This window comes from Rhinatrema bivittatum, chromosome 4, assembly GCF_901001135.1.
Source record: "Rhinatrema bivittatum chromosome 4, aRhiBiv1.1, whole genome shotgun sequence".
NCBI lineage: Eukaryota > Metazoa > Chordata > Amphibia > Gymnophiona > Rhinatrematidae > Rhinatrema > Rhinatrema bivittatum.
Window position 1 is genome coordinate 227,791,023 of NC_042618.1, and position 25,883 is coordinate 227,816,905.

Below are 25,883 nucleotides of genomic sequence, written 5' to 3' on the forward strand. Positions count from 1 at the left end.
CACATGTACCATGACAGCCGGCTCCTCCCCAGCACTGTCTAAAATATTACCTAGGTGACGCATGAGGTCCACCACCTTCGCACCAGACAGACACATTACCAGGCGATCCTCACCTCCACTAGCTACCCACATTCTTAATCATTGAATCAACTATTATGACAGCTGACATAAGAACATAAGAAAATGCCATACTGGGTCAGACCAAGGGTCCATCAAGCCCAGCATCCTGTTTCCAACAGTGGCCAATCCAGGCCATAAGAACCTGGCAAGTACCCAAAAACTAAGTCTATTCCATGTAACCATTGCTAATAGCAGTGGCTATTCTCTAAGTGAACTTAATAGCAGGTAATGGACTTCTCCTCCAAGAACTTATCCAATCCTTTTTTAAACACAGCTATACTAACTGCACGAACCACATTCTCTGGCAACAAATTCCAGAGTTTAATTGTGCGTTAAGTAAAAAAGAACTTTCTCCGATTAGTTTTAAATGTGCCCCATGCTAACTTCATGGAGTGTCCCCTAACCTTTCCCTCCTGAGCAGTAACCCTGGAAGACTCATCCTCTGTGTGAGAGGACAATGCACTAACTGGAGAGCAGGTCCTTGCTACAGGATCATTTCCTAATACACCAGGGTGATGCTCTCTGACCAGGTGACCTTCTTCCTCCAAGGCAGCACCATGGCTAACGGACAGGAGTTGGGACTTGGCTACTATGTACCAAATTTTGAAGGTCAAATACCTGAGCCTAAGAAGGGTACCTTGATGGCATTCTGGCCATCTCTATCACTTATCGTATTCTCCAATTTCTGGAAATGGGGGGGGGGGGGGGATGTGAACCCCTCCCCAGCAATATCTTCAATCCTGCTGATTAAGGGGCTGCAATGACTAGCCTGGACCCTGAATCCCAAGGAGAATATACTGCCCACTTAAAAGGAGTGATCTGGACTAGGGGGAGGGAAAATTTGAAGCAATTAAAAAAAAACAACCCCCCCCCACACCGTTTCCTAAAATCCAAGATGGCCAGCACAGAGCCTCTCCACATGGAATACTGCCAGATTTGGACTGAATGGTGCCAACGAAACGTTCCCCCTCCCCCAACTGATGCCCCTCCCTTCCAATCCTCTCTTTGGCTGCAGACGGATGGGATCCACCGCAGCCATGCAATTCTAATCTTCAGCCACGGTGGGATGGGATCCGTCATGGGCAGGCCAAACCTGTCCTCAGCCATGGTGGGGTGGGATGGGATCCACCATGGCTATGTTTTTCCTCTCTTTGGCAGCGGTGGTATGGATCTGCCATGGTTATGCTGGGTCTCTCCTCCATCCCCTTAATGCTCTTCAGCTAATGGCACCCTGGGCGACCACCCAGCTTGCCCACCCTAAAAACTAGCCCTGCTTACAAGGGTGACTCCAAGGCGTCCAAATGTGAGCTAGGTCTGCAATTAGCATAGAGGCTGGGTTCTACATAGCACTTTCTGTTGAGCCTCGTCCCCAGTGCCTAAGATAAAGCACCAGGGAGTTCTCTGCTTTTTTCTCTATGTCAAGGAGTAGGAGTACCACCAATATTCTGCGCTTTATCCCGTTTTTACTTAAAACCAGCTGAAGCCCATAATGATTAGAACAGTTGCTCAGAAAGGAGGGGGATTAGGGTCAGCTAACCGGTGACATCTTCCAAGTTGAAAAAACATTGTTTTGCTAGTCTTTATACTCCCTAAGCAGTAGTAAACATTGAATAATTAGTTTGCATTAATAATTAATTAATCTGTTTTATGGATATTGCAATGACAAACATTATATTTGACACAGTAATATCTGGTTCTTCACTCACATTGAAACTTGATGGCAGATAAAGACCATATGGCCCATCTAGTCTGCCCATCCTTCTAATTTATCTAGCCCTTACAATTCCCATCACTCCCTCAGGGATCCCCTGCATTTATCCCACGCTTCCTTGAATTCCAATACCATTTTTGCCTTCATCATCTCCATTGGGAAGCCGTTCTATGCATCCACTACCCTCTCTGTAAATAAATATGTCCTAAGATTACCTCTGAGTCTATCCCCTTTCACCCTCATCCCATGAGGGTTCTAGATTCTCCTTTCCATTGAAAGAGGCTAGCCTCCTGTGCATTAAAATCTTATGGTAATGAAATGTCTCTATCATATTGACTTTTTTTGTACATAGACCTCATATTTGGACTTCTTGCCTCCATAGAATAAGAAACCAGATTTTCGGAAGATCTTTAACAGATTTGGGCTTTGGATATCTACTACGTTATTAGCTTCAATAAACTGTTGAAACATGAAGATGAATGTACAGGAGTTTTGATACACTAATTGTAGAAGGTGATGTTGGAAAGTAGGTTGGGAATACGGTATAATGATTGATAATTATCATTTGTTTTTGCAAAAGGATATAAATTGGATGGAGTCGGTCCAAAGGGCAGCTACTAGAATGATCAAGTTTAACTGATGAAATAACTTTAAGCTTTCACAGTTCATGAGCTCCAATTTCAAATCTACTCACATTATCCTCCATGTTGGATATTCTTTTCCCAGCCTCCTGGTGCTCCTTAGTAGGGATGTACATTTGTTTCATTCATTTCATACGTTTCCCATTACATGTCAATTAGATGTGCATTCGTTTCATACTGCATGCTTGTATAGGAAACGGATGAAACGAATGCACATCCCTACTCCTTAGTGATTTTGGTGAGTTATAAGATTAATGTTTTAAACTTTTAATACAACTTATCAAAATTTCTCTTCCAATACAACCACCACCACTGCAGCAACCTTGCCAACCTGCCACTTGCGTCAACCAACTTGCCTTTTGGGCCCTGTCCTTCTCTTTGCTTCCCTCATCAATTTAGTCAATTTCCTAGTGTATGAAAAATATGTCATAAAAACTGATGGGAAATCATTTACAGAACAGGTGAGATGAACAAAGAGGGTGTGTCACTAAAATAAAACATCGATTCTATGTATTTACTTTTAACTGATGTTGGGGGGCTAAGGCCTCCAGAGCAAGCAAAAGACATGACTTAGCCCTCACATCACATTACGTGACACAGCTTCTACATGTTTCTAAGTTATTATTGGTGTCTTGTTGCTGAGAGCTGTTGAGAGCAGAGCCCAGATGCTAGTCTGGACCAGAGCATCAGGCAATGGTGACTTTTCCAAGGCACATCTGATCAGGTCCGAGGGCACATTGCTTGGGAAATACTGCTCTGCACCCTCCCTGGTGAACGTTGCTCTTCAGGCAAGTCCAAGATCTATGCCCATCTCCTCTAATGCCAACTCTTATCATGCTTTCCACCTTCCTGCACTGTATGCTTGGAACAGACCGAGTTTATGCATAGTGTTCCTTCTCTGGCCTTATTCAAGCCCAGTCTAAAAACCCACTTTTTTTTAGGCTGCTTTTAAATCATCCTGATTATCCCATTCGCAGCCTTGTTGATTTTCTTAATGGCATACATTTTTAAATACATTTCTTCATAAGTTCCCAATTTTGCCGTTTGTCTTGATTAGATTGGAAGTTCTACTGAGCAGAGACAGTCTCTAGAGTGTCTTACGCATAGTGCTGCGTATGCCAAATAGTACTAGCAAAGTGATTTATTTTTATTTATTTAACAACTTTTCTATACCGACATTAAAATACACATCATATCGGTTTACATTGTAACAAAAGGTAGAAAATACAAATAACAGGGGGTGGGGTGGGGGGAAAACTAAGAACAGGGGGTCAGAGGGGAGACCCCAAACTAAGATAGGAAAGGGGAGAAGGCGAGAGGAACAGTAACAGGTTAATTAAATGCAAAGGAGCACAAGATATACTATAAATAATATACATAATATACAAATGGAGCCAGTGATAAGTAGTACTAAGAGTCAAGCATGAAAATAACCACAATGTAAAAACATGCAATGGAGACAGTGGATGCCAAGAAGACAATGACCAATATAACAAAAAGGCAAAGTTGGAGAGCACCATCACTCTCTTCAGAGTTCACAGTTTCCCTCTTTTATGAGCATTTTGTAATATGAAGCCGAACAAGATTATAACAGCCTGCTTGTCATAGGATATCAACAAGAAGCACATGGCCAGGAGCAGAGCAACATATTCCACCCAGATTGAAGGGGGGGGGGGGGGGGGGAAAGCAAGAGCCAGTGTCTGGCCATTTTGCCAGCCAGAATGAACGATTCAGCGTCAACCGAAGAAGAAACTATAACCGAGGTATATAAGATGGGAGATGGGAGAGGAAAAGTAAAAAATGCATTTGAAGAAAAGGTTTATTTAAACAGAGAGCAGTTACATTATGACATATACTCCCAACTGAGGTAGTTTCTAGCAATTTTAGGAAACAAAATATGAGGATGAGGCAGCTTTCCCTGGTTGGGGGGGGGGGGGGGGAGGGCAGATAAGAGGTATGATGGTGGTGATGTTGGGGGGAGGTTGTAACTGCCATTGCTCAATGGTGACATCTACTGGAAATTCGGGCACATACATATACCGTACATACCCATTCTAGAGGGAACGGTTTGTTGCTACTAGCCTAGGACCCTCTTGTGATGGTTGGCCAGGAAAGGTTATAAAAATATGGAGAAAATACTGCAGGTCATTGCAAAAGAAGGTTCTTAGTTCTGTTGCCCAGTAAAAGCTGGTTTCAACTGAGCTACAGGCCCAAAACAAAAGAAAATGAGTGGGCCACAAATAAAATAAAACTCCACATATTCAAGTTGGATGAATTCCTGTGAGGTTAAATGGTATTACTGATCACAGACTTGTTGAAATTCTGATGGAAGGGTGCTGATCCAGGAATTTGTTCTAATCACATTCTTGGGGAATCAGGAATTATTTACCTGGGACAAACAATTGGCTTAAGTTCTGCGGGTGGGTGGGTGTATGTGGGGGGCTTGCCTGCCGCTAATCACTCACCACAAACAAGTGATTGCCCAAATAGAAATAATTTGAGGATGGTTGAATTTCATTAGTTTCTTTTCAATCCAACAACCATTGACTGAAACCACTCATAAGAACCATAACACTATATTGCCCAATTAAGTGGCAATAACACAGTGACTCCTATGACCCGGTGCTGACTAATCAAGTAGAAAGTTACAAAGTTAACATTTATGTTCAACATATAACATTGTTTAACCACAACCATGCCCTGTATCCTTTAAAATATACCAAATCATTCAAGATGTGAATTTGGAATAGGAATTATGAAAACAACTTTAGAAATTAGGATTTCCCAGTTTTAATTTATTTCTGTGTTTTAAATACAAGAATTATCTTGTCTTGCTAAACTCTGCCTCAGAAAACATGTTTACAGCCAACAGTCTGAGCAATATCCAATAAGGATATGGTAAACCACCACTGTTCTGGTTATGGAAATCAACCACTATATTTAAAAAAATAAATATTTATTTATTTTGCCATTTTATATACCATTGTTCCAAGTGAAGATCACCATGGTTTACATCATGACATAAATATTATAAGTAGCCAATTAAAGTAATTCAAAGTGATCAGATATCATACATTTGGCGATGGACACGTACATAGCTTAGGGCAGTCATAGAAAGAGAAGTATACACGGATGAGCTAACTGGGAAGAATAGCTAAGATGTGCCAATGGGATATAGGGGAGAGGGATGAGAGAAGGTGTTAGCTGGTGGGATATGGAGAAGGGGGTTGAGACCGGGTGTAGATATACATCTTAGGGCTGGAATAGAAAGGTGGTGGTGATGAAATCTGTAATTCAATTAATACTGAGAATGTCCGTGTAGAGGCGGGTGAAGATTTGAGGAAGGCTAAGTTAGATTGTAGGCATTTTGAAATAACCACCTTTTAAGGTCAGTTTCAGTGGTCAGAGGTAGAGATTCAGGCAGAGAGTTCCAAAGTGAAGGGCCAGCAATGGAGAACATACAAACACATTTATATAATACATTTGCAAACATGGACTACAAATGTGGCATTTCAAAGGCGTAGCATTTATCCTTTTAGGATGAGGAATATAGTTGTAAAATAAATGGATTAACCCTATGAACCGGAGACAAAGTTTCAAAGAAAGAGAGTTTCATTTTCCCCACAATGAATTTATATCAAGCAGAAAAGAAAAAAAAATGCAACAGCTCTTAAGGCCAGAATGTTGGTGTTCTGATTTAACGGGTCACTGGACTTCCATACATGCAATGAGAACATTCACACCCATGCCAGATACCACACAGAAACAAGCGTGCCACAAAGCCCACAGCAGTTTCAGTTTTATCCTAACCAGCAATTTCAAGGCATACAAAGTGCAGTTTTAGAAACCGAAGACAGCGCTGAAGGCAAGGAGATGGGGGGGGGGGGAAGCCATCATACAACTGGAAACAAGAGTCCTCGTCACCAAGAATCATGGTCAAGAATGTAAAGGGGGGAAAAAACCAAAACACCTGCAAGGAAGTGGAGAAATAGGCAGGATTTGGCGTTGGGTGGGGGGAGGAGGAGGAGATCGCGATCTGGGGGCCGCGATTAGAGCATTCAGTGACTAAAGGGTTTTGTTCCCCCCCCCCCCTTGCCGCCATCGGGGTTTGGAGGGTACTGAACCGCCTCCCCTCCGGAGAACCCGCACGTCTCTGCCCGAGCCGTCAGATGGGGGGGACAGGGGGGAACCCTCACATCCTCACCATCCCAGGATAGAGCGCAGGGCCGCGGAGGTGGAAGGAAGAGAGGGCGAGCATTCCCCATCGTCCCAAGAGGCAGAGAGAGAGAGCAGCACTGTCAGACCGATACCCCTAGAGGCCAAGCACCGTGCCGAGCAACCCCCCCCCCCCCTTCCCGCTGACACACGCGGCGTCCAAAGTCCGGAGCCCGGGCCCCCCCCCTGTATCAGAAGCAGCCACGTCTCCTCCCCCACCCGGGACGCCGTCCGCTCGCTTACCTGCGCCGGAGAGACTCGGCGCTGCTGCTGCTGCTCTGTCCGGGGCCCGGGGGAAGGCAGCAGGCTTAGTCCCCGCTCTCCGGCGGCTTCTTCAGCCGCTTGCTCCTCGCTTCCTTCCAGCAGGCAGAGAGAAGGAACTTGGGGGAAACTTCACCGAAAACTTCACAGGGGAAACGCGGGAAGTTTTCAAAAAGGGAAAAAAAAACAAAACACAAAACCCCAACCAGAATTTGAAAAAAAAAAAATTACAAGGAAAAAAAGAGAGTGTGAGAGAGAGAGAGAAGACAGCGCTGGTGAGGAAACTTCAAGCGGGGGATGAGGTCATCGGGGTAAAAATAACAGGGTGACGTCACTGGAAACCAATCCCTGGGAATGAACTCAGCGCGCATGGGGAGGCGGTGGCAGACTGGGCCCGGCCTCTTTGCCTGCAAGCCCTGCCCCAAAACAACAGCTCCGGGGGGGACTGGGGGCAGCTCCGGCTCTGGGGTTTATTCTCTACGAGTTTCTCTGTGCTCCCTATATTCTTTACGGGTGGGGGTGTAGAATTGAGTCTGTGCGTATGTGAAATATTATTTCTAAAGGGGTACCTGGGAGGGACTTAGCGTTAGCTGCTGGCACTAGCTTCCTCGCTGTGCCTGCTTCTCACAGTCCCTCCTCCCCCCATCCTCTTCCTTCTATCCTTCACAGACTGCCTGGGAGGTTTTCCAACGCTTTTTCCCCCCTCTCTGTAAGGGAGGCTTAATCTCTATATTAAAGTAATATTAACCCTTAACAAAGAAAAAATTGCATAAAAAGATCGTGTCTCATAGCGATCACTGACATCTCCTCGCTTTATGGCTAATCTGCCATTGCGTATACAACTACTCTGCTGAATGTTTTCCCTTCTCTTTGGACTGAATAAACATTTTGAAAAAGATGCATCCTTTTATCCTGCAATAACATGTTCTATTGATTTTTGTCGGGAAAGTACCGATCTTCCCCTATATAGGAAATTCATTTCTTAAATTTTAACAGTGAAAGCCTTATGCTGAATGGACTCCTGGAAATTCCATATGAAAAGTATTGAGAGCTGCAAAATGAAACTAAGCAATTGTTATGCAACAGTTGCACACATGCCAATATTTGAAAGCTCTTAAAAGCAAGAGATGTCTTAATCTTCTGTTAAAAAACATTGGAAGATGAAGAATTTTAAATGGGAAACAAAGTTAAAATGGTAAAAGTTTTGGCAAAAAAAACCCACCAGAGAACTAGCCGTCCTGTAGTTGGATACTAATGCTCAGTAGTCTTCATAGCTACTAGCCATTAACATTCCTGGTACCTGCTTCTTATGTTCTGCATATTGGCTGGTGTGATAGTTAATTCGTCCTGTATTCCAACTGGGAAATTGTTTTGAGAAATCTATTCAGCTTTGTTTATAAGACTAGCTCATACACACCAATATTTAAAAGCTCTTAAGAGATTTGTTGAAGAGGGACGTGTCTTACCTGTTAAATGCAGTAGAAATAAGTCTTCAGGAGGGAGAAAGTAATGTAACATAGTAAGGATGGCAAAAAAAAAGATCAAATGGTCCATCCAGTCTGCCCAGCAAGTTTCCCATATGTTTATATTAAGGGTATTAGCTGCCGCTCCATGCAGGTTACCCGCATGCGTTCTGTTAAGGGTCGTAATATTTACAATCAAAGCTAAGCAGCTGTGAAACCCATAACAAAATTACTGCTAGCATTACATTTTTATGGGGTGAGCAGCCTTCTTGATAATTCAGTCAGGCCGATTCTGTAAGCTCTGTGGGAAAACGGGTACTCAGTGTTGAGTGCCTGCTCTCCCGACACGCACCCAGCCACCTCTCCTGGGTGCATGATCCTGTTTTTAAATAAGGGGGCTGCACTAAAAGAAGGTGCTAGGGATGATTATGCAGCCCTAGCACCTCCTTGGCCCAGGAGAGGTGGCTGTCAGCGGGTTCAGAAAACCAACGTTCAATTTTACGAGCGTCGGTTTTCTGAACTCGCTGACAGCCACAGGTTAGGAAAACGGATGCTGGTAAAATTGAGCATCCATTTTCCTAACCTGACCGACCAGCACATTTAAAAAAAATTTTTTTTTTTACATTTTTGTTTCCTCTGACTTAATATCTCTAGATTATGAAGTCGGAGGGTGTACAGAAAAGCATCAGAAAAGATCAGCCACACATTTTTTTTCAGAATCCTGGGCAAATTACTAATAGCCCATCAACATGCATTTTCATGTGATGAGCGCTATTAGTGTCGGGGGGGGGGGGGGGGGGGGGGGGGTTGGACATGCGATTTTGATGTGCTAAACCCCTTACTGTATAAGGGGTAATGGATGAGTGTCAAAAGCATGCGTCCAATTACGGGTAAAATTGTGTGCTCAACCGAGCACACTTTACAGTATTGGCCTGAATGTTGCTTCAACATGCGGGGACATGGGAGTCTGACACTTCTATTTAAAGATGTTCTCTATTGTTTCTTTAGATTTAGCTCCTTCGTTTTCGTTGTAAAATCAAGACAAGTTACATTTAGGTACAGTAGGTATTTCCCTGTGCTCAAAGGGCTTCCAGTCTAAAGGGCCAATGCAGTAAGTGCACTAGGCTGTATGCAGATGTGAATGGTTGTGCATGTTTTTGAGAACCAAAATGTGCACAGAATCATGTGTTAGCATGTACGAACAAATTAGCACTCTTCCATGGAAATCCCATATTAATGACAGTATTAGGTATTGCCCTTCTCTCCCGCCCGCCCATTGCAGAGGTGCATAGGCTTAACCCATGTTTTCTTGATGCTCAAAACGTAACGCCTGGTCAGAGGTGGAGCAAACGTTCCTGTGGCCAATGTTAATCTATGGGGCTGAACCTGGAGTTTGTTGTGAGGGAGACCCGTATTGGGATTTATATGCAGAAAATAGAATTTATGAACAAATCAGTTCTTCTGTGCATGAATTGCATTTTATATGCAGAAAACAGGATTTATGCACATAAATTATGCTTTCTGCACATAAATCTCTCTCCTTTCCCAAGTTAAAATGTGTCCTGATTCAATGCAAAAAGATGTAAGCTCATTTTCAAGTCAGTGCACGTTAGCTCCTGATGAATTAACATACTTCATGAGATGAAGGGATTGATTCATGGGATGAAGTAAAGAACCCCCTTCCTGTGTCAGAAGATGTGGAAGATTTTGTAGCGTTATTGGTGGATGAATGGAAAGTCTCATGAGGTACGCATACCAAGGCTGTCTCGGCCAAGGCTGTCTCGGCCATGCCAGGGCGATTAAAATCATGTCTGACACGTCCTGGATGCATTTCTGAATCATTTGAGATATGAGTGGAATGGGAGGATAGGCATACATCAAGCCTGGTGTCCATGGAATGAGAAAAGCATCGGGAGCAAGCCTTTGATTGCTAGGATAAATTGAGCAAAAGGTCTGGACTTGTCTGTTGGCTTCGGTAGCAAAGAGATCTATTGTGGGAAAACCCCACTGTTTGAAGATGTTTTCTGCCACCTCTGGATTTAAGGTCCATTCGTGTGGATGAAAAATCCGACTGAAACGATCTGCTGTTACATTGTCCAGACCTGGAAGATAAGTCGCCTGAATTGATACTTGGGCTTTTATTGTCCAATGTAGAATTCGTGTTGCTTCCTGACATAGAGTCCAGGAACTGGACCCTCCTTCCTTGTTTATGTAAAACATGGCTACCTGGTTGTCGGTATATACCATGAGGCTTGATCCCCGTATCTGAGCCGAGAACGTTTGAAGTGCCATCCAAATGGCTCGCAGTTCTAAGAGATTGATTTGGTATATAGATTCCTGAGGGGTCCACAGACCCTGAGTTTTTAGGTCGCCAAGATGGGCTCCCCAACCTTTGTTGGAGGCATCTGTGGTCAGAGAGATCTGATGAGGAGGTAAGCGGAATGGGGCTCCCGAGGAAAGGTTTTTGGGAAGGAGCCATCATCGAATGTCCTCCTTCATTGCATTCATAATTTGAATTCTGGAGCTGAGTGGCTGTAGGAATTGAGACCACCGAGTCTTTAAACTCCATTGTAAGTGGCGCATGTGACGACTGGTGTGAGGAACCACGTAGATTGCTGCTGCCATATGACCCAGAAGTTGGAGAATCTGGTTTCTGTAAAGAAGGTTGTGTGCCAATGATTGTATGTTCCGCATCCTGTCTGGAGGAAGGTACGCTCTCTGTTCCACCATATTTATGACAGCGCCTATGAACTGAAGTAGTTGAGTAGGTTGTAGGTGAGATTTCTCAAAATTAATAAGAAATCCCAACCTCTGAAGGCATTCGATCGTGCGTAACATATGATCTCTCAGATTAGACTGATCCGATGCTACTATTAACCAGTCGTCCAGATAAGGAACAATTTGGATCGAAAGTTTCCTGAGGTGAGCCACCACCACTGCTAGACATTTGGTGAATACCCTTGGGGCTGAAGATAGGCCAAATGGGAGAACCTTGTATTGGTAATGTATATTCTGAACTTGGAAACATAGGTAACGCCAAGAAGACGGGTGAATTGGTATATGGGAATATGCATCCTTCAGGTCGATGGAACATAGCCAATCATTGGGCTGAATCAACGGTAGGATATTTCTGAGAGAAGTCATTTTGAATTTCTCTCTCTGTATGTGTTTGTTGAATTGTCGTAGATCCAGAATGGGTTATAGACCTCCTGACTTCTTTGGAATAAGGAAGTATTGGGAATAAAAACCCTGATGATGTTGATGAAGAGGGATGATCTGTATCGATTGTTGAATTTGTAGGTTATTCAATTATGCTGTAAGGGATGTGGATTGGGATTGTATCATCCTCTTCGGAGGAATATGAGGAAGAGAAGGAGTGGACTGAAAGTTTAGAGGGTAACTGTTTTGTTATGATGTTTAGTACCCACTGGTCTGATGTGATGTATTCCCAATTGTGGAGAAAAAATTGAAGGCGTCCTCCTATGAATACTGGTAGTATTGGTGGTTATATTAATTTCAAAAAGAGGAAGCTTGTTTTTGTTGAGGAGCCGGTGTTTGCTTTAATTGCCTTTGTTGTCTGGCATGACCCCTAGAAACAGGTGGAGCTGTGTTCCTCGGTGGGACATATGGTTGAGGTCTGTACTGGGAATATGGTCTATTGTGTGGTCTCTTATAATACCGACAACGATAAGGATAAAATCGATGTTGAGATTTGTGAGACTCTGCAGGTGTTGTAAGGGAAAGTACAGCTGCACTTTGTTCCTTCAAATGGGACACTGTGTCACCAAATTTATCTCCAAAGAGATTGTCTCCTGTGCATGGAATATCGGCGAGTTTCTCATGGACATCAGGACGAATTGCGCTGGCTCTGATCCAAGCGATACATCTGGCCGCTATAGCCAAAGTGGACGCTCTTGCCGATGATTCGAATGACTCGGAAATGGACTGTAGTAAATGTCTGAGACCTTCTTCAATATCTAAGAAAGACTGAGGAAGTGTGTTGTCCTCCGATAGACAAAGTGAACGCAGCTTTTGGAGTGATTCAAAGAGGTACTGCATAGTGTTGAACTGATGATGCTGTATTCTGTTTGTAAGCATGGAGGAGTGGTACACCTTCTTTCCAAAGTCATGCAGACATTTATTCTCTCGGCCCGGTGGTGTATTCAAATGTAGCTTAGTACGCTTAGCCTTGGATAAAGCTGATTCAACTACAATAGATTGATGAGGGAGTTGGGCAGACTCATAAATTGCTGAATTACGCATCTTATACTTAATATCAATTTTTTTGGAAGTAGCGGTTGTTGAAAATGGAGTTTTCCAGATTTTGAATAGAATATTTTCTATTCTATGGGGGTAGAATATTTTCTATTCTATGGGGGTAGAGCAGTGGGCTCGGGAGGAGATTCGAATATTTTTAAGATCCCTAGCATTTCAGCCCTGGGATCAGGTATTTTTCCGGTTTCTACCTGGAGAAGACTACCTACCTTTTCAATGAATTTAGCATAAGTCAAGTCCTCCGGAGGAGAATAAGGCTCAGTTAGGCCTTCCTGAGGATCAGACGGCATTCCCGTTGAAGAGGTCAAAGACTGAACTGATTCCGGAGAACCCGGGCTAAGTGGTTGAATTGGTGTATGTTCCTTGTCTGGCTGCAAGGGTTCAACATATGAAGGTGAAGCAGGTGAACCGTGAGGTGAATCCTGTGGTGGTATTTGTTGAGATTTTTACAGTTCTTGCAAAAAAGAGCTCAGGATATCTGAGATTTTAGTCATAGTAGATGCCACAAGAGTGCCCTGTGGAGCAATGTGTAATCTTTGTTTTGGGGCTTTTGTTGGAATTGCCACAAGCAAAATGTCCTCAGGTGATGTTCCTTTTTGCTGGTCCTGAGGAGGAATAATTGGAGACGGGCGAATACATTTTGATAATGGGATCTGTGAGTTAGGAGAGAGTCTCTTAGCTCTGGATACAGATGAGAGACTGGCCAAAGAACTTTCACTGAGTGGAGTCTGACCTGATGATGGAGAATCAGGCACAGATAGATTTTCAACATCCACATCAGAACGTATACTGGAGATTCTTTGTGAATCTCGAGAGTGCCATCTCCTTGTTGAATTTTCTCTTGTGGTGTGTTTCGATGAACCTGCATGGTGTGATGTATGATGATGTTTGCCCGATCTATTGTGGTCTGGTGACTCCACCTGCATTCTTTTTGCACCGTGCACCTTAGATGCTTCGTGCAATGGTCTGTGCGCCGTAGATGCGCCATGCGCCGTTATGTGCATCGAGGATGCATCGTTATAGCTATGCGTCGTAGATGCGCCGTACAATTTAAATGCACCGTGCATCACCGGTTTTTGTTGCGTCGTGCTTCCTTTTCAATGACGCTGAAGGCGCAGTTTTTGACGACGCACTCCTCGGTTTTTTTGAAGGACCACTGTCGGATCCCCGGCTTTACTATGTGGCCTTGAGGGTGTGTGAGACCCTGGCCTGGTACTGGGGACGGCTCTTTGCAATCCGGCTGGTCCCAGCGAGGACGCCCGTTTCGAGTGGGCCTTACCAGATTTCGCTGGTCCCGGCGAAGAGTGTACGGAGGATGGTGGGGCCAAAGTGCCTGTCCGAAGCCTTTCCATCTTTGCAGCCCACTGCCGCTGGGCTCGCGGAGACATTCTTCCGCAGTCCCAACATGACTTTTGGTCGTGGTCCAGGCCTAAGCAGATGTAGCAATAATTATGTCCATCCGTGATGGACATAATTTTGCCACACTGACAATATTTGAACCCAGAGGGCTTCGTAGCAATCTGGGAAGAAAAAAATCTCGAAAAAACGCGAAAAAAATTAGACGAAAAAATTCCTGTCAGGAAAGATAGCTAGAGGAAAAAAAAACCCTGCGTGCGAACGGCTCGCGGAAAAAAAGAAACTGAAGAGGTGAGGGAACCGCGTGGGAACACTACCGCGCAGACGCACAGAGTCAAAAACTCTGTGCTCAACTGAGGAAACTCCACCTACTCGGGGACCGCGACGCTTCCCAGACAGCATGGCTAATTCAGCCCTGCTATTGACGGGAAAAATGACTTGCTCAAAGTCACAAGGAACATCAGCAGGATTTGAACCCTACCTTCCTTGGTTCTCAGCCTGCTATTCTAACTACTAGGCTACTTCACTTGATTAGTGGTTCAAATGCATTTTTTTTTCAGAATTAAGTACTGCCAGGTCTCACTGACAGACGTCTGTCTTAAAGCAGTCAATGAATGTATTATTCCTGTATTTAAAGTTTCATTTCTGTACACACCTTTTTTAATGATGTCAAAGTTGTATTATCTATATTATTATGTAACATACTCTGTAATCTTGCACCTTGCTCTGAGTACTTCAGTCAGAGACTGAATAACAAATACTTGTAATAAATAAAACCAGCAAAACACTATCAAGCCATCATTATAAATACACTAGTTTACATACAAATGATGGGCTATTGCAAGTTTTTTTTGGGGGGGTGGGTGGGCTAAAAACATTAATATTCAAATGATTATAACAAGTTTCCATCCCCAGTTGTTAGGTTTCGTGGACCCTTGGCCCGAGGTGGAGGTTGATACTGCCTGAGGGGTGGAGCCCCACAGGTCCTCACTGTCGGGAGACGAGGTCAGCTGCAGTAGGGGACACGACTGTAGTTCAGTAGAGAGAGAACGTCCTGCGTCACTGCCACGGGATCGCAGGGACCTGCACTGATGTATTGTGAGGTGCCCCGAGGAGCGGGACGAGGAGGCACAGTTCAGAGGAAACACAGTAAAAGTTCCAGAGTAGGAACCTTCGACAGAGGAGCGGTAGGCAGGCCCCGAGGAGCGAGGAGCGTGAAGACAGGATCTTCTGGAGGAGTGATGGAGAAACTGTCCCAAGGGGTGGGTCAGCGTAGTGACAGAGTCTCTGGTGTGATGATGTAGGTGCTGCCCCGAGGAGCGGGGATGCGTAGAGTAAAGTCAGTGGTGTAGAGACATAGGCACTGCCCCGAGGAGTGGGGAAGTGTAGAGCAAAGTCACTGGTCTAGACACGTAGGCACTGCCCCAAGGAGTGGGGAAGTGTAGAGTCAAAGTCTCCGGTGTGGTAAGGTAGACACTACCCCGAGGAGCGGGAAGTGTAGAGAAGGGATCTCTGATAGGCAGTTCTTGAGGCAACCCCGAGGAGCAGGGAGGCCAGCAGGCAGGACCTCTGGTGAAGGCGCAGGGACTGCCCCCAAGGAGCAGGGAAGCCTGGAGACCAAGTCTCCCAAAGGAAGCGCAAGCAGGCCCCCGAGGAACGGGTACCCGAGCCAGAGTCCAGAACAACAGGTTGAGATCCAAGGCAGGAAACACGGGTCCGAGGAGACAGGAACAAGCACCAGTTGAGGCGAAGGAACTCGTTGCCAAGTCAGTTAGTGTAGGCCAAGGGAGGTGCTTATGAACCCCCAGCTTGTGATATCAGTCGGGGACACCCCTGAGGTTCCCACCATTGGGCCTTTAAAGAGAGGCCCGGTGGCGTGCGTGCGCGCCTAGGAAGGCCCGGAGTCAGCGTGTGGGTCGGCAGCGTCCCAGCCACTACGAGGAGTCTGGAGGTACATGGCAGTAGCGGCTAGCCACAGCCGAGAGTTCACCCGGAGAGGATAGCAGAGCAATACATAACATGAGTTGGGTCATCTGCGGCCACCCACGGCTGATGGTTATAACACCAGTGACCTTTCTTTTTTTCCCCAACTCCTACTAGTAACGCAAGTAACGTTCAAATCTTAGCCTGGCATCAGATCACTACATCATTTTACAATTACTGAGGAAATTTGGGTGAAAGTTACAGGAAAGCTATGTAGTTTTCTTGTTAATTCACACATTGATTGAAGCTGGCTGATCAATTACATCCTGAAAACAATAATAAAACCGAAGAACCAAACCACAACCTGAAATAATGGAACAAGCCATTGCCCCAGATGATGATATCACAGCATGTTTTCTGCATCAGTTTTCACATGTTCAGCCCAAACCATGATACAAACAGCAATGACCTATTTTCTTCCATTTTTGAAACGTGCTTGGTTGTGTAGCGTAAACTACCTGGTGGGGCAAGCAAATACACCTATGCTGCTGGGTCCCTCCCATTGACCCTGCCCACTGTGGGTCAGTGGCACTCTGTTGCTAAAACTATCTCAGGATCACAGGCTGCTCACCAGTTTTCCATGAATTGAACCTTGTACTGCATGATTTTCTGCCCATGCTGGCAGCTTCTCTTTTTTTTTTTTTTTACTTTCTCACTCATCATTTGGTTCTTTCTACATACCCCAGCTTTACCCATGATTATAGCAGTTTGAAAGCTATAATCATGGGTAAAATGTTAGGAATTATTAGGAAGAGAATGGTGAATGAAACAGAGAATGTCATGATGCCTCTGTATCATTCCATGGTGAGATCACACCTTGAATACTGTGTTCAATTCTGATCGCTGCTTCTCAGAAAAGATCTAGTTGCACTGGAGAAGGTACAAAGAAGGGAGACCAAAAAGATAAAAGACATGGCTGGGTTGGAAGAGAAATAGATCGATGGTGGGGTGGAAGGGAAGGGAAATAGATCAATGGTGGGGTGGAAGGGAAATAGATCAATGGCGGGGGTGGAAGGGAAATAGATCGATGGCAGGGGAGGAAGGGAAATAGATCAATGGTGGGGGTGGAAGGGAAATAGATCAATGGTGGGGGTGGAAGGGAAATAGAACAAAAAAGTCACTTACAAGGGACAAAAGTAACAGATAAGTATGGGGGGGGGGGGGGAGAGAAAGCTTGCTGGGCAGATTTCTGCCGTCATTTCTATGTTTCTATGGAACAGTTTCCCTATGGGGAAAGGCTAAAGAGGTTAGGGCTGTTCAGTGTGGAGAGGAGATGGCTGAGAGGGGTATAATAGAGTTCTATAAAATCATGAAAGGACTTGAATGGGTAAATGTGAATCAGTTATTTATTCCTTCAGATAATACAAGGACTAGGAGGCATATTATGAAGTTAGCAAGTAGCACATTTAAAACAAATTGGAGAAAATTCTTTTTCACTCAATGCATAATTGTGGTCTGGAATTCATTGCCAGAGGATTTGGTTAAGGCAATCAGTGTAGCTGGGTTTAAAAAAAAGGTTTGGCTAAATTCCTGGGGGAGAAGCCCATAAACTGCTATTAATCATGTTGACTAGGGAATAGCCACTGCTTATTATCGGCATCAGTAGCATGGGATCTATTTAATGTTTGGCTACTTGCCAGGTATTTGTAACCTGGATTGGCCACTGTTAGAAGCAGGATGTTGGGCTTGATGGATCCTCAGTCTAACCCAGTAAGACAACTTCTGATGTTCTTATGTCCTTAAAGCTATTTTTCACAGACAAGAAACAGGATAACGGTTTCTGTTATCTCTGCCATCCCCTCCCCCGGGTCTCTTGTCCCTAAGTAATCAATCTCATGCTCAGTAGTTGGCAGTCTCCTACTAAGTCCTATCCCTCTCTCCTCTGCTGCTTCCCACAAGCATCACTCAAATTTAATTATATTTTTTAAATTATTAATTGTGGGTAGAGTTGCCAACTGTCTGGTATTAGGCCAGCCTGGTTGATTTTCTTAGGCAGACTAGCAGCTCATTAAATTGGCCAATATGTGCCAGTTTTCTGATGTCCTTTGGCCTCCAGACCCACTGGAATGCCTTGGGTCCCCCACTTCCTTCCTAGTAGACTTTATTTTCAGTCAGGGACTTCCATTCCTGATCATGACAGATGCAGCCTGAAACAGAATCAGTTTACAGCCTGTGGAGATGAGTCAGTTTTCATTCCTCTTCTAGGCCCTGCTCTCACTTGGCAGGAGGCAGAACCTGGAAAGGGACTTTGTCCAGTCCCTGCAGACCTTCATAAGCTGATTCTGCTGCAGGCTGCATCTCTTGCAATCAGGATTGGAGGCTCCTGACTGAAAATAAGGTCTGCTAGCCAGAAGAAGGTGGAGCAGAAGAGTCCTGGGGCTACAGGAGCCAGCAGCCCCCCTGAAGGTCAATTTGGGCCAGGCGCTTCCCCAGTAGTAGAGAGAGTAGGGCAGGCTAACTGGATCCAGGCTGGGCCCACAAAGGCAACAGATGCAAGTAGATTCAGCCTCCACTCCCATTATAGCAGGCGAGGAGTGCAGGCAGGCCAGTCCGTTCTGGGCCACAAAAGCACAGAGTGAAAGGATCCAGCTGGGCCCCACAGGACTAAGAGCTGTCACTGCAGGACTGGATGGAAGCTTGGGTTGCTTTGATCCCTCTGCTGTCAGAACAGCACAGCCATGCCCACAGGCCAGTCAGGCCCCCCTGCCCCAGAGGTGGAGAGCCAACAAGATCAGGTTGCTAGTGTTGATTCAGCCCCTCTTCCATTATCCCCATGGAGCGCAGCATAGATTGACTTCCATCTCACTACCCCCCCCCCCACCCCAACCCCCAGCCTCCAGGAAGGCTGGAGCCTGGCCATGGGGGTCTAGAAAGTAAGTACAGCAGGCTTCTAGATCTCTACTAAGAGGGGAGTAATATAGAACTGGTAACTACTGGAGGTGGGATGGAGGGCTCAAGGGCCACTGGAAGGATTGTATTGCATGGGGCAGTGAGAGCAGCCATAGGGTTGCCAGTTCATGCCAGGCCAACTGAATGCGCTAATCCAGTCTTGGTTTTGCCCCATTTCATTCATGGAGTTTTGATTGTCCTATTAATTTCTACCAATGTGCAAAACCAGAACTGAATCAGCCTATTCAGTCAAACCAAGGTGAATTAGTAATCCTTTTGGGTGAGGGGCTGTGGATGGTGCTTCTGTGCACACATTCCACACTGTAGATAACCCTACTCTCATATGATTTCTGAAGCAGGAAGCAGGACCCATCTCCACACCATTTTAGACACAATATTCTAGGAAAGGTCTCAGTAATGACCTGTACAGTGGCACGATTACTTTTGTTTCTCTTCTGGTTATTCTTTTCCTTTTGCATCCCAGCAACCCTCAGGCTGTTGCCACCATCTTGTCACAGTTTCACTACCTGTTTGGGTGGGGAACAGGGTGGGCTCTGGAGTATGTGTATGGGTTGGGGATTTGGGAGAGCTAGATTATGATTTGGGAGAGGCCAGTTGTTGCTTTTTTTTTTTTTTTTTGGGGGGGGGGAGGTACAGGGGCTGGTTTCTGTTTTTCATAGGTTATTCCCCTTCTCACACTGGTATACAGTCACCCAAGACCATACCTGGGAACTCTCAGGATTTCACCCCGAGACTCAAGGAATTTGCATCAATTGCAGGGTCTCAGGGGAAACCCAAGAAATCTCAGGGCCTCTCTGTATACAGCTCATCCACTCCCCTTCCTCAGTAAACCTGCAGAGAACAGGAGAAGTTGGGCAAGCCTGGAGTAGACACTGCAAGCAGCATGGGGGGAGAACCTAGAGAGGGGCTGCAATATACACAAAACTCAGTCTGCAGCTGTGATTCCAGGACTTGGGAATCACTCAGCTAAGGCTAAAGATGCATAACCCATGGAGCTGAAACTTATACAGGAGGGAGCAAAGAGAGTCCTGGGGTCACGGAGAAAGGAAGGGGAAGTATGCTGGGTTAGCTTGGGGGGGGAGAGAAAAAGAAAGTATCGATTAGTTGGGTGGGGGTCAGTGGAAGAAAGAAAGCTGATAGATATTATTCAATTCCTTCCCCCTCCCCCCACCCTCTGCTAATCAACAGCAATCTCAAGGTGACCAAAACTCAAAAGTTCCAAGGTATGCCCAAGATCCTGACACAGATTATTTTTTTCTTTCTTTCACGCGATCTGATTCTTGCCCATGTGCTCTGGGTTTCAACACTCTCTTGCTCTATTTGTTTTTATATTTCCGTCCTCCACCTTCCCCGCTAATAAGCTTGGGCCGATACAGAAAGGTTTGCGGGAGCGCGCTGGGGCACGCCCAGGCCACGCTCCTGGGTGCGCGATCCAGTAAACAGATTTATGTAAATGAGGGCCTGCGGTAAAAGGAGGCACTAGGGACACTAGCGCGTCCCTAGTGCCTTTTTGTTAGAAGCGGTGGCTGTCAGTGGGTTTGTCAGCCGACGCTCAATTTTACCAGCATCGGTTCTCGAACCCGATGACAGCAACGGGTTCCCAAAATGGACGCCGGCTAAATTGAGCGTCTGTCTTCCAACCTGCGGGCCGCGGGCAGATTTTTAATTTTTTAAATTTTTTTTTTTTTTTTAATATCGCTATGATAGCAGGCGTTAATTTCCGCCGCTGACAGCCACGGGTTCGGAAAATGGACGCTGGCATAATTGAGTGTCCGTCTTCCGACCCGCGGGCCGATTTTACTTTTTTTTTTTTACTTTTTAAATTTTGGGGCCTCCGACTTAATATCGCTATGATATTAAGTCGGAGGGTGTACAGAAAAGCAGTTTTTTTTTTTTTGCTTTTCTGTACACCCCCGCACAGGCAGAAATTAACGGCAGCCTTTGGGTAGGCGTTAATTTTTTAAAGTAAAATGTGCGGCTTGGCTGCACATTTTGCTTTCTGGATTGCGCGGGAATAACTAATAGGGCCATTGCATGTTGCGGGCGCTATTAGTTTCGGGGAGGTTGGCGGGGCGTTTTCGACGCGCTATTACCCCTTGCTGTATAAGGGGTAAAGCTCTGCCAAACCCGGGCTAACTGTACTGTATCGGCTCCGTGGACAGTCACTCCCTCTGAGCTACTTCCCTTCTCAGCTACCTCGTTCTCTCTCTCTCTCTGCCCCTCTCTCAGGGCCACCGGCCTGCTTTAGACCACCGCCGACCTCGGTCCCGTTACACGCGGGAACCCCGGCAGCGTTCCTACTGCCCCCGGTGCCCCGCTTCGCTGTCTTCTGTCTGACAGCTGCTGCTTTTGACACGAGGCGGGGTCATTTTTTTTTTTTTCTCGCCTCTCATTTATTTCTGCTCATGCTGACTGTGCGCTGCCTATAACTGTCCCTCTCGCCCAACCTCTCCTTCGTAAACTCGTTTCCCCACGGGCCCTTTTAGTAGGCGCACCAGTTCTCCGATAGCGTTTGTGTACTTCCGGGGGACCGTCAGCAGCTTCGTTCGGGCCTTTACCTCTGTCTAGCAGCAGATCTGCTGCAACAGGAAAGTTAAAAAGCACAGGCTGCCAGGGTTTTCATCCTCGGGGGCTACAGCAACTCTCCATCTCTTTAAGGGACCAGCATGTCAGCACTGGCTACCAATGCGGGGGTAGGTAAACAGAACCATCCCGTTTGCAGTACTTTCATATATATATACACAGAGTAGACAGAAATATAAATATCATAGTAGTTCACCCTTAAAGTGAATTGATATCCTTTTTTCTTACCCATGTATAGAAATTAAGACATTAATAAATATAGAAACTATATTGCCGGATAAGACAGAGGACAATGCCTTTTAATTTAAGATGTGATCAGCTGCTTTGGATGATTAATCTTTCAGTAGAATTTAAATGGATGCATTTCTAATATTGTTAGAGGTTAAGGATTATTTTTAAAAAATATATTTTGATAGTTTTTTGCCAATTTCAGACACATTATTGTATGGTGTTATCTGCCCTGTCACATACTTTGATGCATTGTAACCTTAGAAACCTGAGAAATCTCCAGAAAAATTAAAAGAAATTTTCCGTATAGGTGGAGTTTTCAAGTGCTACATTTCTCTGATTTTCGACTTTAGGGTCGAGACTTATTTAAGCATCCCTGATGTTACACACTGCTCCAACAAAGGAAAAACGTGTTCTTATGTTCTTAAGTTGAAATATTTATCAAATTATCTAAATCTGTTTACTGCAACATGGGATACATTTTGATTGAATTATATTGAAATGTTGCTGTAAGATAATGTTCAAAGTACACCAACATCTGTACAATAAATGAAAAAAAAAAAGCTTGATTGGATGGGAATTATAAAGCTAAATTAGTTGGGCAGATTAGATAAATCATATGATCATTTTCTGCTGTCATGTTTCTATGTTTAATAATCACAAATACAGAAGCAAACGCCTCTCAAATAATCACTCTGATCAAAGCGAACTTAGAGAGAGAAATAGTATCTAAACTATTACCTCAAATACTACTAAAAGACTAGAGACTATATCATCAGCGTATGCTCAAAGATGGTTTAATCTGCTGTCTCTCACCCGCAATGGGCCGCAGGCAGTTTTCAGCCTTATGGGCAAAATTTGTTTAATCATTTATTGTCTCATGTCTCATCATATACCCAATACCCAACATCCACTTAAATCATTGTTTATTAAACCACTAAAATTACTATTATTCAAGTATCTATTCAGCCACTGTGTACCAGCCTAATGTCAAACGTTAGCAATAAGAATACTTAGCCAAGAGTGAGGATCACTCAACACCCAAACCCGACATGGGCCATGTTTCGACTATAAAAAGTCTTCTTCAGGGGGAACAGATCTTTATCCTTTTTTAAATAATGGCAAAATATTCACAGATCCGGGACAAAATCAAACGTCTCTCAAGATCTCGACATCTGCCATGTGGCTGAATAGATGCTTGAATAATAGAAATTTTAGTGGTTTAATAAACAATGATTTAAGTGGATGTTGGGTATTGGGTATATGATGAGACAATAAATGATTAAACAAATTTTGCTCATAAGGCTGAAAACTGCCTGCGGCCCATTGTGGGCGAGAGACAGCAGATTAAACCATCTTTGAGCATACGCTGATGATATTGTCTCTAGTCTTTTAGTAGTATTTGAGGTAATAGTTTAGATACTATTTCCCTCTCTAAGTTCGCTTTGATCAGAATGTTTCTATGTTTGCCATTCGTTTCTTCCCCCTTTACCTGCTATTATTTCCACATTTTTTGCCTCCTTCAACTTCTTTCCTGATACAAGTAACACCTCCTCCCCTAGTTACCTCTTTATTACTACCCAGGTCACTCTCTCCAAATGTCTGTTTAGCTTCTGGGATAGGCATTGGTGGGGGCAAACAAGAAGCAACCTGCTTAATCTTTTTTTTTTTTTTTTTTTTAATTCTTTATTTGTTGTTTAAGGCAGAGAAAATTTGCATCTGCTTTTCTATGTGCAGAATTTCAGTGTTCCTGCTTAGGTTTCATATACAGTAACCAGGCCTCATAGAATGATAGATAATCAAACTACTTGTAATCTGGCAAACTCCATGGATAGTTTTTACTCTTGGGTTTGCTGAAATAGTTAGAACAAAACTACATGGGTAATTTTGCTTTTGTTATTGCATGTTCAAAATACCCACACAAACTTGTGCCTGCTTTTGTGTGGGTACATTTTAAGGAGAAAACAAACGTGCATAGTTTTGAACATCCAAAGCTACACGTGTATTTGCCTCTTCCTCCACTCCCCATGCCAATCACCTTCCCTTTCTCTTCACTTCCTGGCCTCACTTATCCTCTCCCTCACTTCCTGGCATAATCATCATCTTTTCTTTCTCTCACCCCCTGACATCACCTTTCTTCCCTCTCCGTTCCTCCACCCCTCTGATGTTATCATCAATCTTTCGTCTCCCCGATTCTCTGACATCATTATCACTTTCCCTCTCCTTCTATCTTTCCTCCCCACCCCCTGGAGAGAGAAGGTGATGATGCCCCTGGGCATCATCACCTTCTCTCTCCACTCCTCTCCCCCATCACCATCATCATTATAAACTTTCATCTTCTCCATCCCCTGTCATCGCCTTCTCTTCCCTTTCCTTCCACCCCCCACCGGCATCATTGTCTTCCCTTCTCCTCACTCCCTGGCGTCATAGTCTTCCCTCTCCCTTCAACTCTCATCCTCAGCTCTTTGAAGCATCATCATCTTCCCTCTCCCCCATCTCTTGGCGGCATCAACTTCCCTTCTCTCTCTCCCACATCTGGTGGCACCCCCCCCCTCCACCCCCAAACCTTAAACAGCCAAAGTCTGGGAGCAGGCTTACCCAGTGCTGCTCCTTCCCTCTGCAATCTGAACTGCTCAGGGCCAGCAAGCCTCACAAGCCTACAGAGCCCCCTGCAATTTCCATTGCAGAGAGCCAGCGGGGAAGCAGGAGCAGCTGCCAAAAAGCGCGGCTCTGACGCCATCTGCTAGTGGGATGGCACCCTGCAGGCCCAGAGGGAAAGGCAAAATAAAGACTGTAGCTGCGGCGCACCTGAATGTCAGCCATGGTACAGTAGTGTACTGCAGCACACCAGTTGGGAAACGCTGGTCTAGCAAAGAGGTTTCAGGATTTTTGATGGGGCGCTAAAGAAATAATGTCTTGTCCCAGAAAAATGTACAATAAGACATCAAAAATAGTGATGTGCTCTATTGTATATCGCAGATTGCATTGTGAAGTTGAATTCAGCGAATAGTGGCCTTCTGGATGTACCATCAGTACACCAGGCCCACTTGGGAATGATTCGTGATAGGGCAATATCAGTGGCAGGCCTGATGCTATGGAACACGTTGCCAGAATTACTCTGAATCATGGTCACTGTAAAAGAGTTCAAAAAAGCATTAACAACTTAGCTTTTTAAGATGGCTTTTGATGAGTCACATTGATGCATGACAAAAGTGTAGCCTGAAGCTAACAGTTTTGTAAAAGAAGTGGATATATTTGAAACAGAATGAGGGGTGGTGTTTCATCTTTTAAGTTGGTTGGATGTTCGAATAATAGACTGTGCTTTTTTTATAGTGTATGTTTGTCATGTTTTGAATGTATTATCATTTGTGATCATGTATGTTTTAATGTAAGCATCCATGTGTGGAGTGTGCGGCTACGAAATTTTTAAATAAGGATAAAAGCTTTTGAGGATGGCTTTCAAAGCCAGTGAACCCGGTGAGTTAAGCTGACTTTCAATTGCCCATCTTTGCCTTGGCTGAAAGCATGCATGGGGCTTCCACATGGGGCGGACTTTTAATCAAGTGGAAAACAGCGTTTCCAGGGTTGTGTGTAGACCTGGGGAGAAAAGAACGGCATGTGTACATTCCATTTTCGAACATAAGTGGATTGATTTTATTCTGTCCCCACCACCCCTGGATTCAGACATTCTTCTAAAGTGCATGTAATCCTTTGTATGCACATAACTTACAATAGTTAATTTTCACAAAGAAACTGCTCAGAGAGTTGTGTGTGAGTGTGTTTTTTAAAAGAAAATTTAGTTGCAGAATACACATGTACTTTGCAATGAGGCAGCCTAATGAAAATTGGCCCCTTAGGGAGTTTATCCCCACATGAATAACTGCTGAATTTCTAGACCTACTTAAATACCAATACAGTTAAAAAAAAAAAATTTGGCTGAAAGTCTTGCTGTATCATATTAAAAAAGAAATTGTGAGAATAGCAATGTACGCCATATCTCCCTATCACAAAATACTGTCAAATAAGTACCCACATAAGCCATGTTCAGACTATATGGTATGAATATAGCAGGCTAAAAAAGAAACAAGTTACTCCCACAATGTCCTGAATTCCATGGTGCACCAGATAAAGAGGGCT

General features: G+C 44.5%; 2 protein-coding genes across 2 annotated transcripts in view; one reads left to right on the plus strand and one right to left on the minus strand.

The window, feature by feature from the left end:
* DUSP16 (dual specificity phosphatase 16) overlaps positions 1-7,179 on the minus strand; it is a 132,804-nt gene extending 125,625 nt beyond the window's left edge. Inside the window, exon 1 of the mRNA XM_029599803.1 lies at positions 6,931-7,179. The gene's annotated coding sequence lies outside the window, so the exon portion shown is untranslated. The remainder of the gene's footprint in view (positions 1-6,930) is intronic.
* Positions 7,180-21,383: 14,204 nt separating this feature from the next.
* Positions 21,384-25,883, plus strand: part of CREBL2 (cAMP responsive element binding protein like 2) — a 60,443-nt gene continuing 55,943 nt past the window's right edge. Inside the window, exon 1 of the mRNA XM_029599804.1 lies at positions 21,384-21,628. Coding sequence (XP_029455664.1) covers positions 21,602-21,628 — 27 coding nt within the window. The 5' untranslated portion in view covers positions 21,384-21,601. The remainder of the gene's footprint in view (positions 21,629-25,883) is intronic.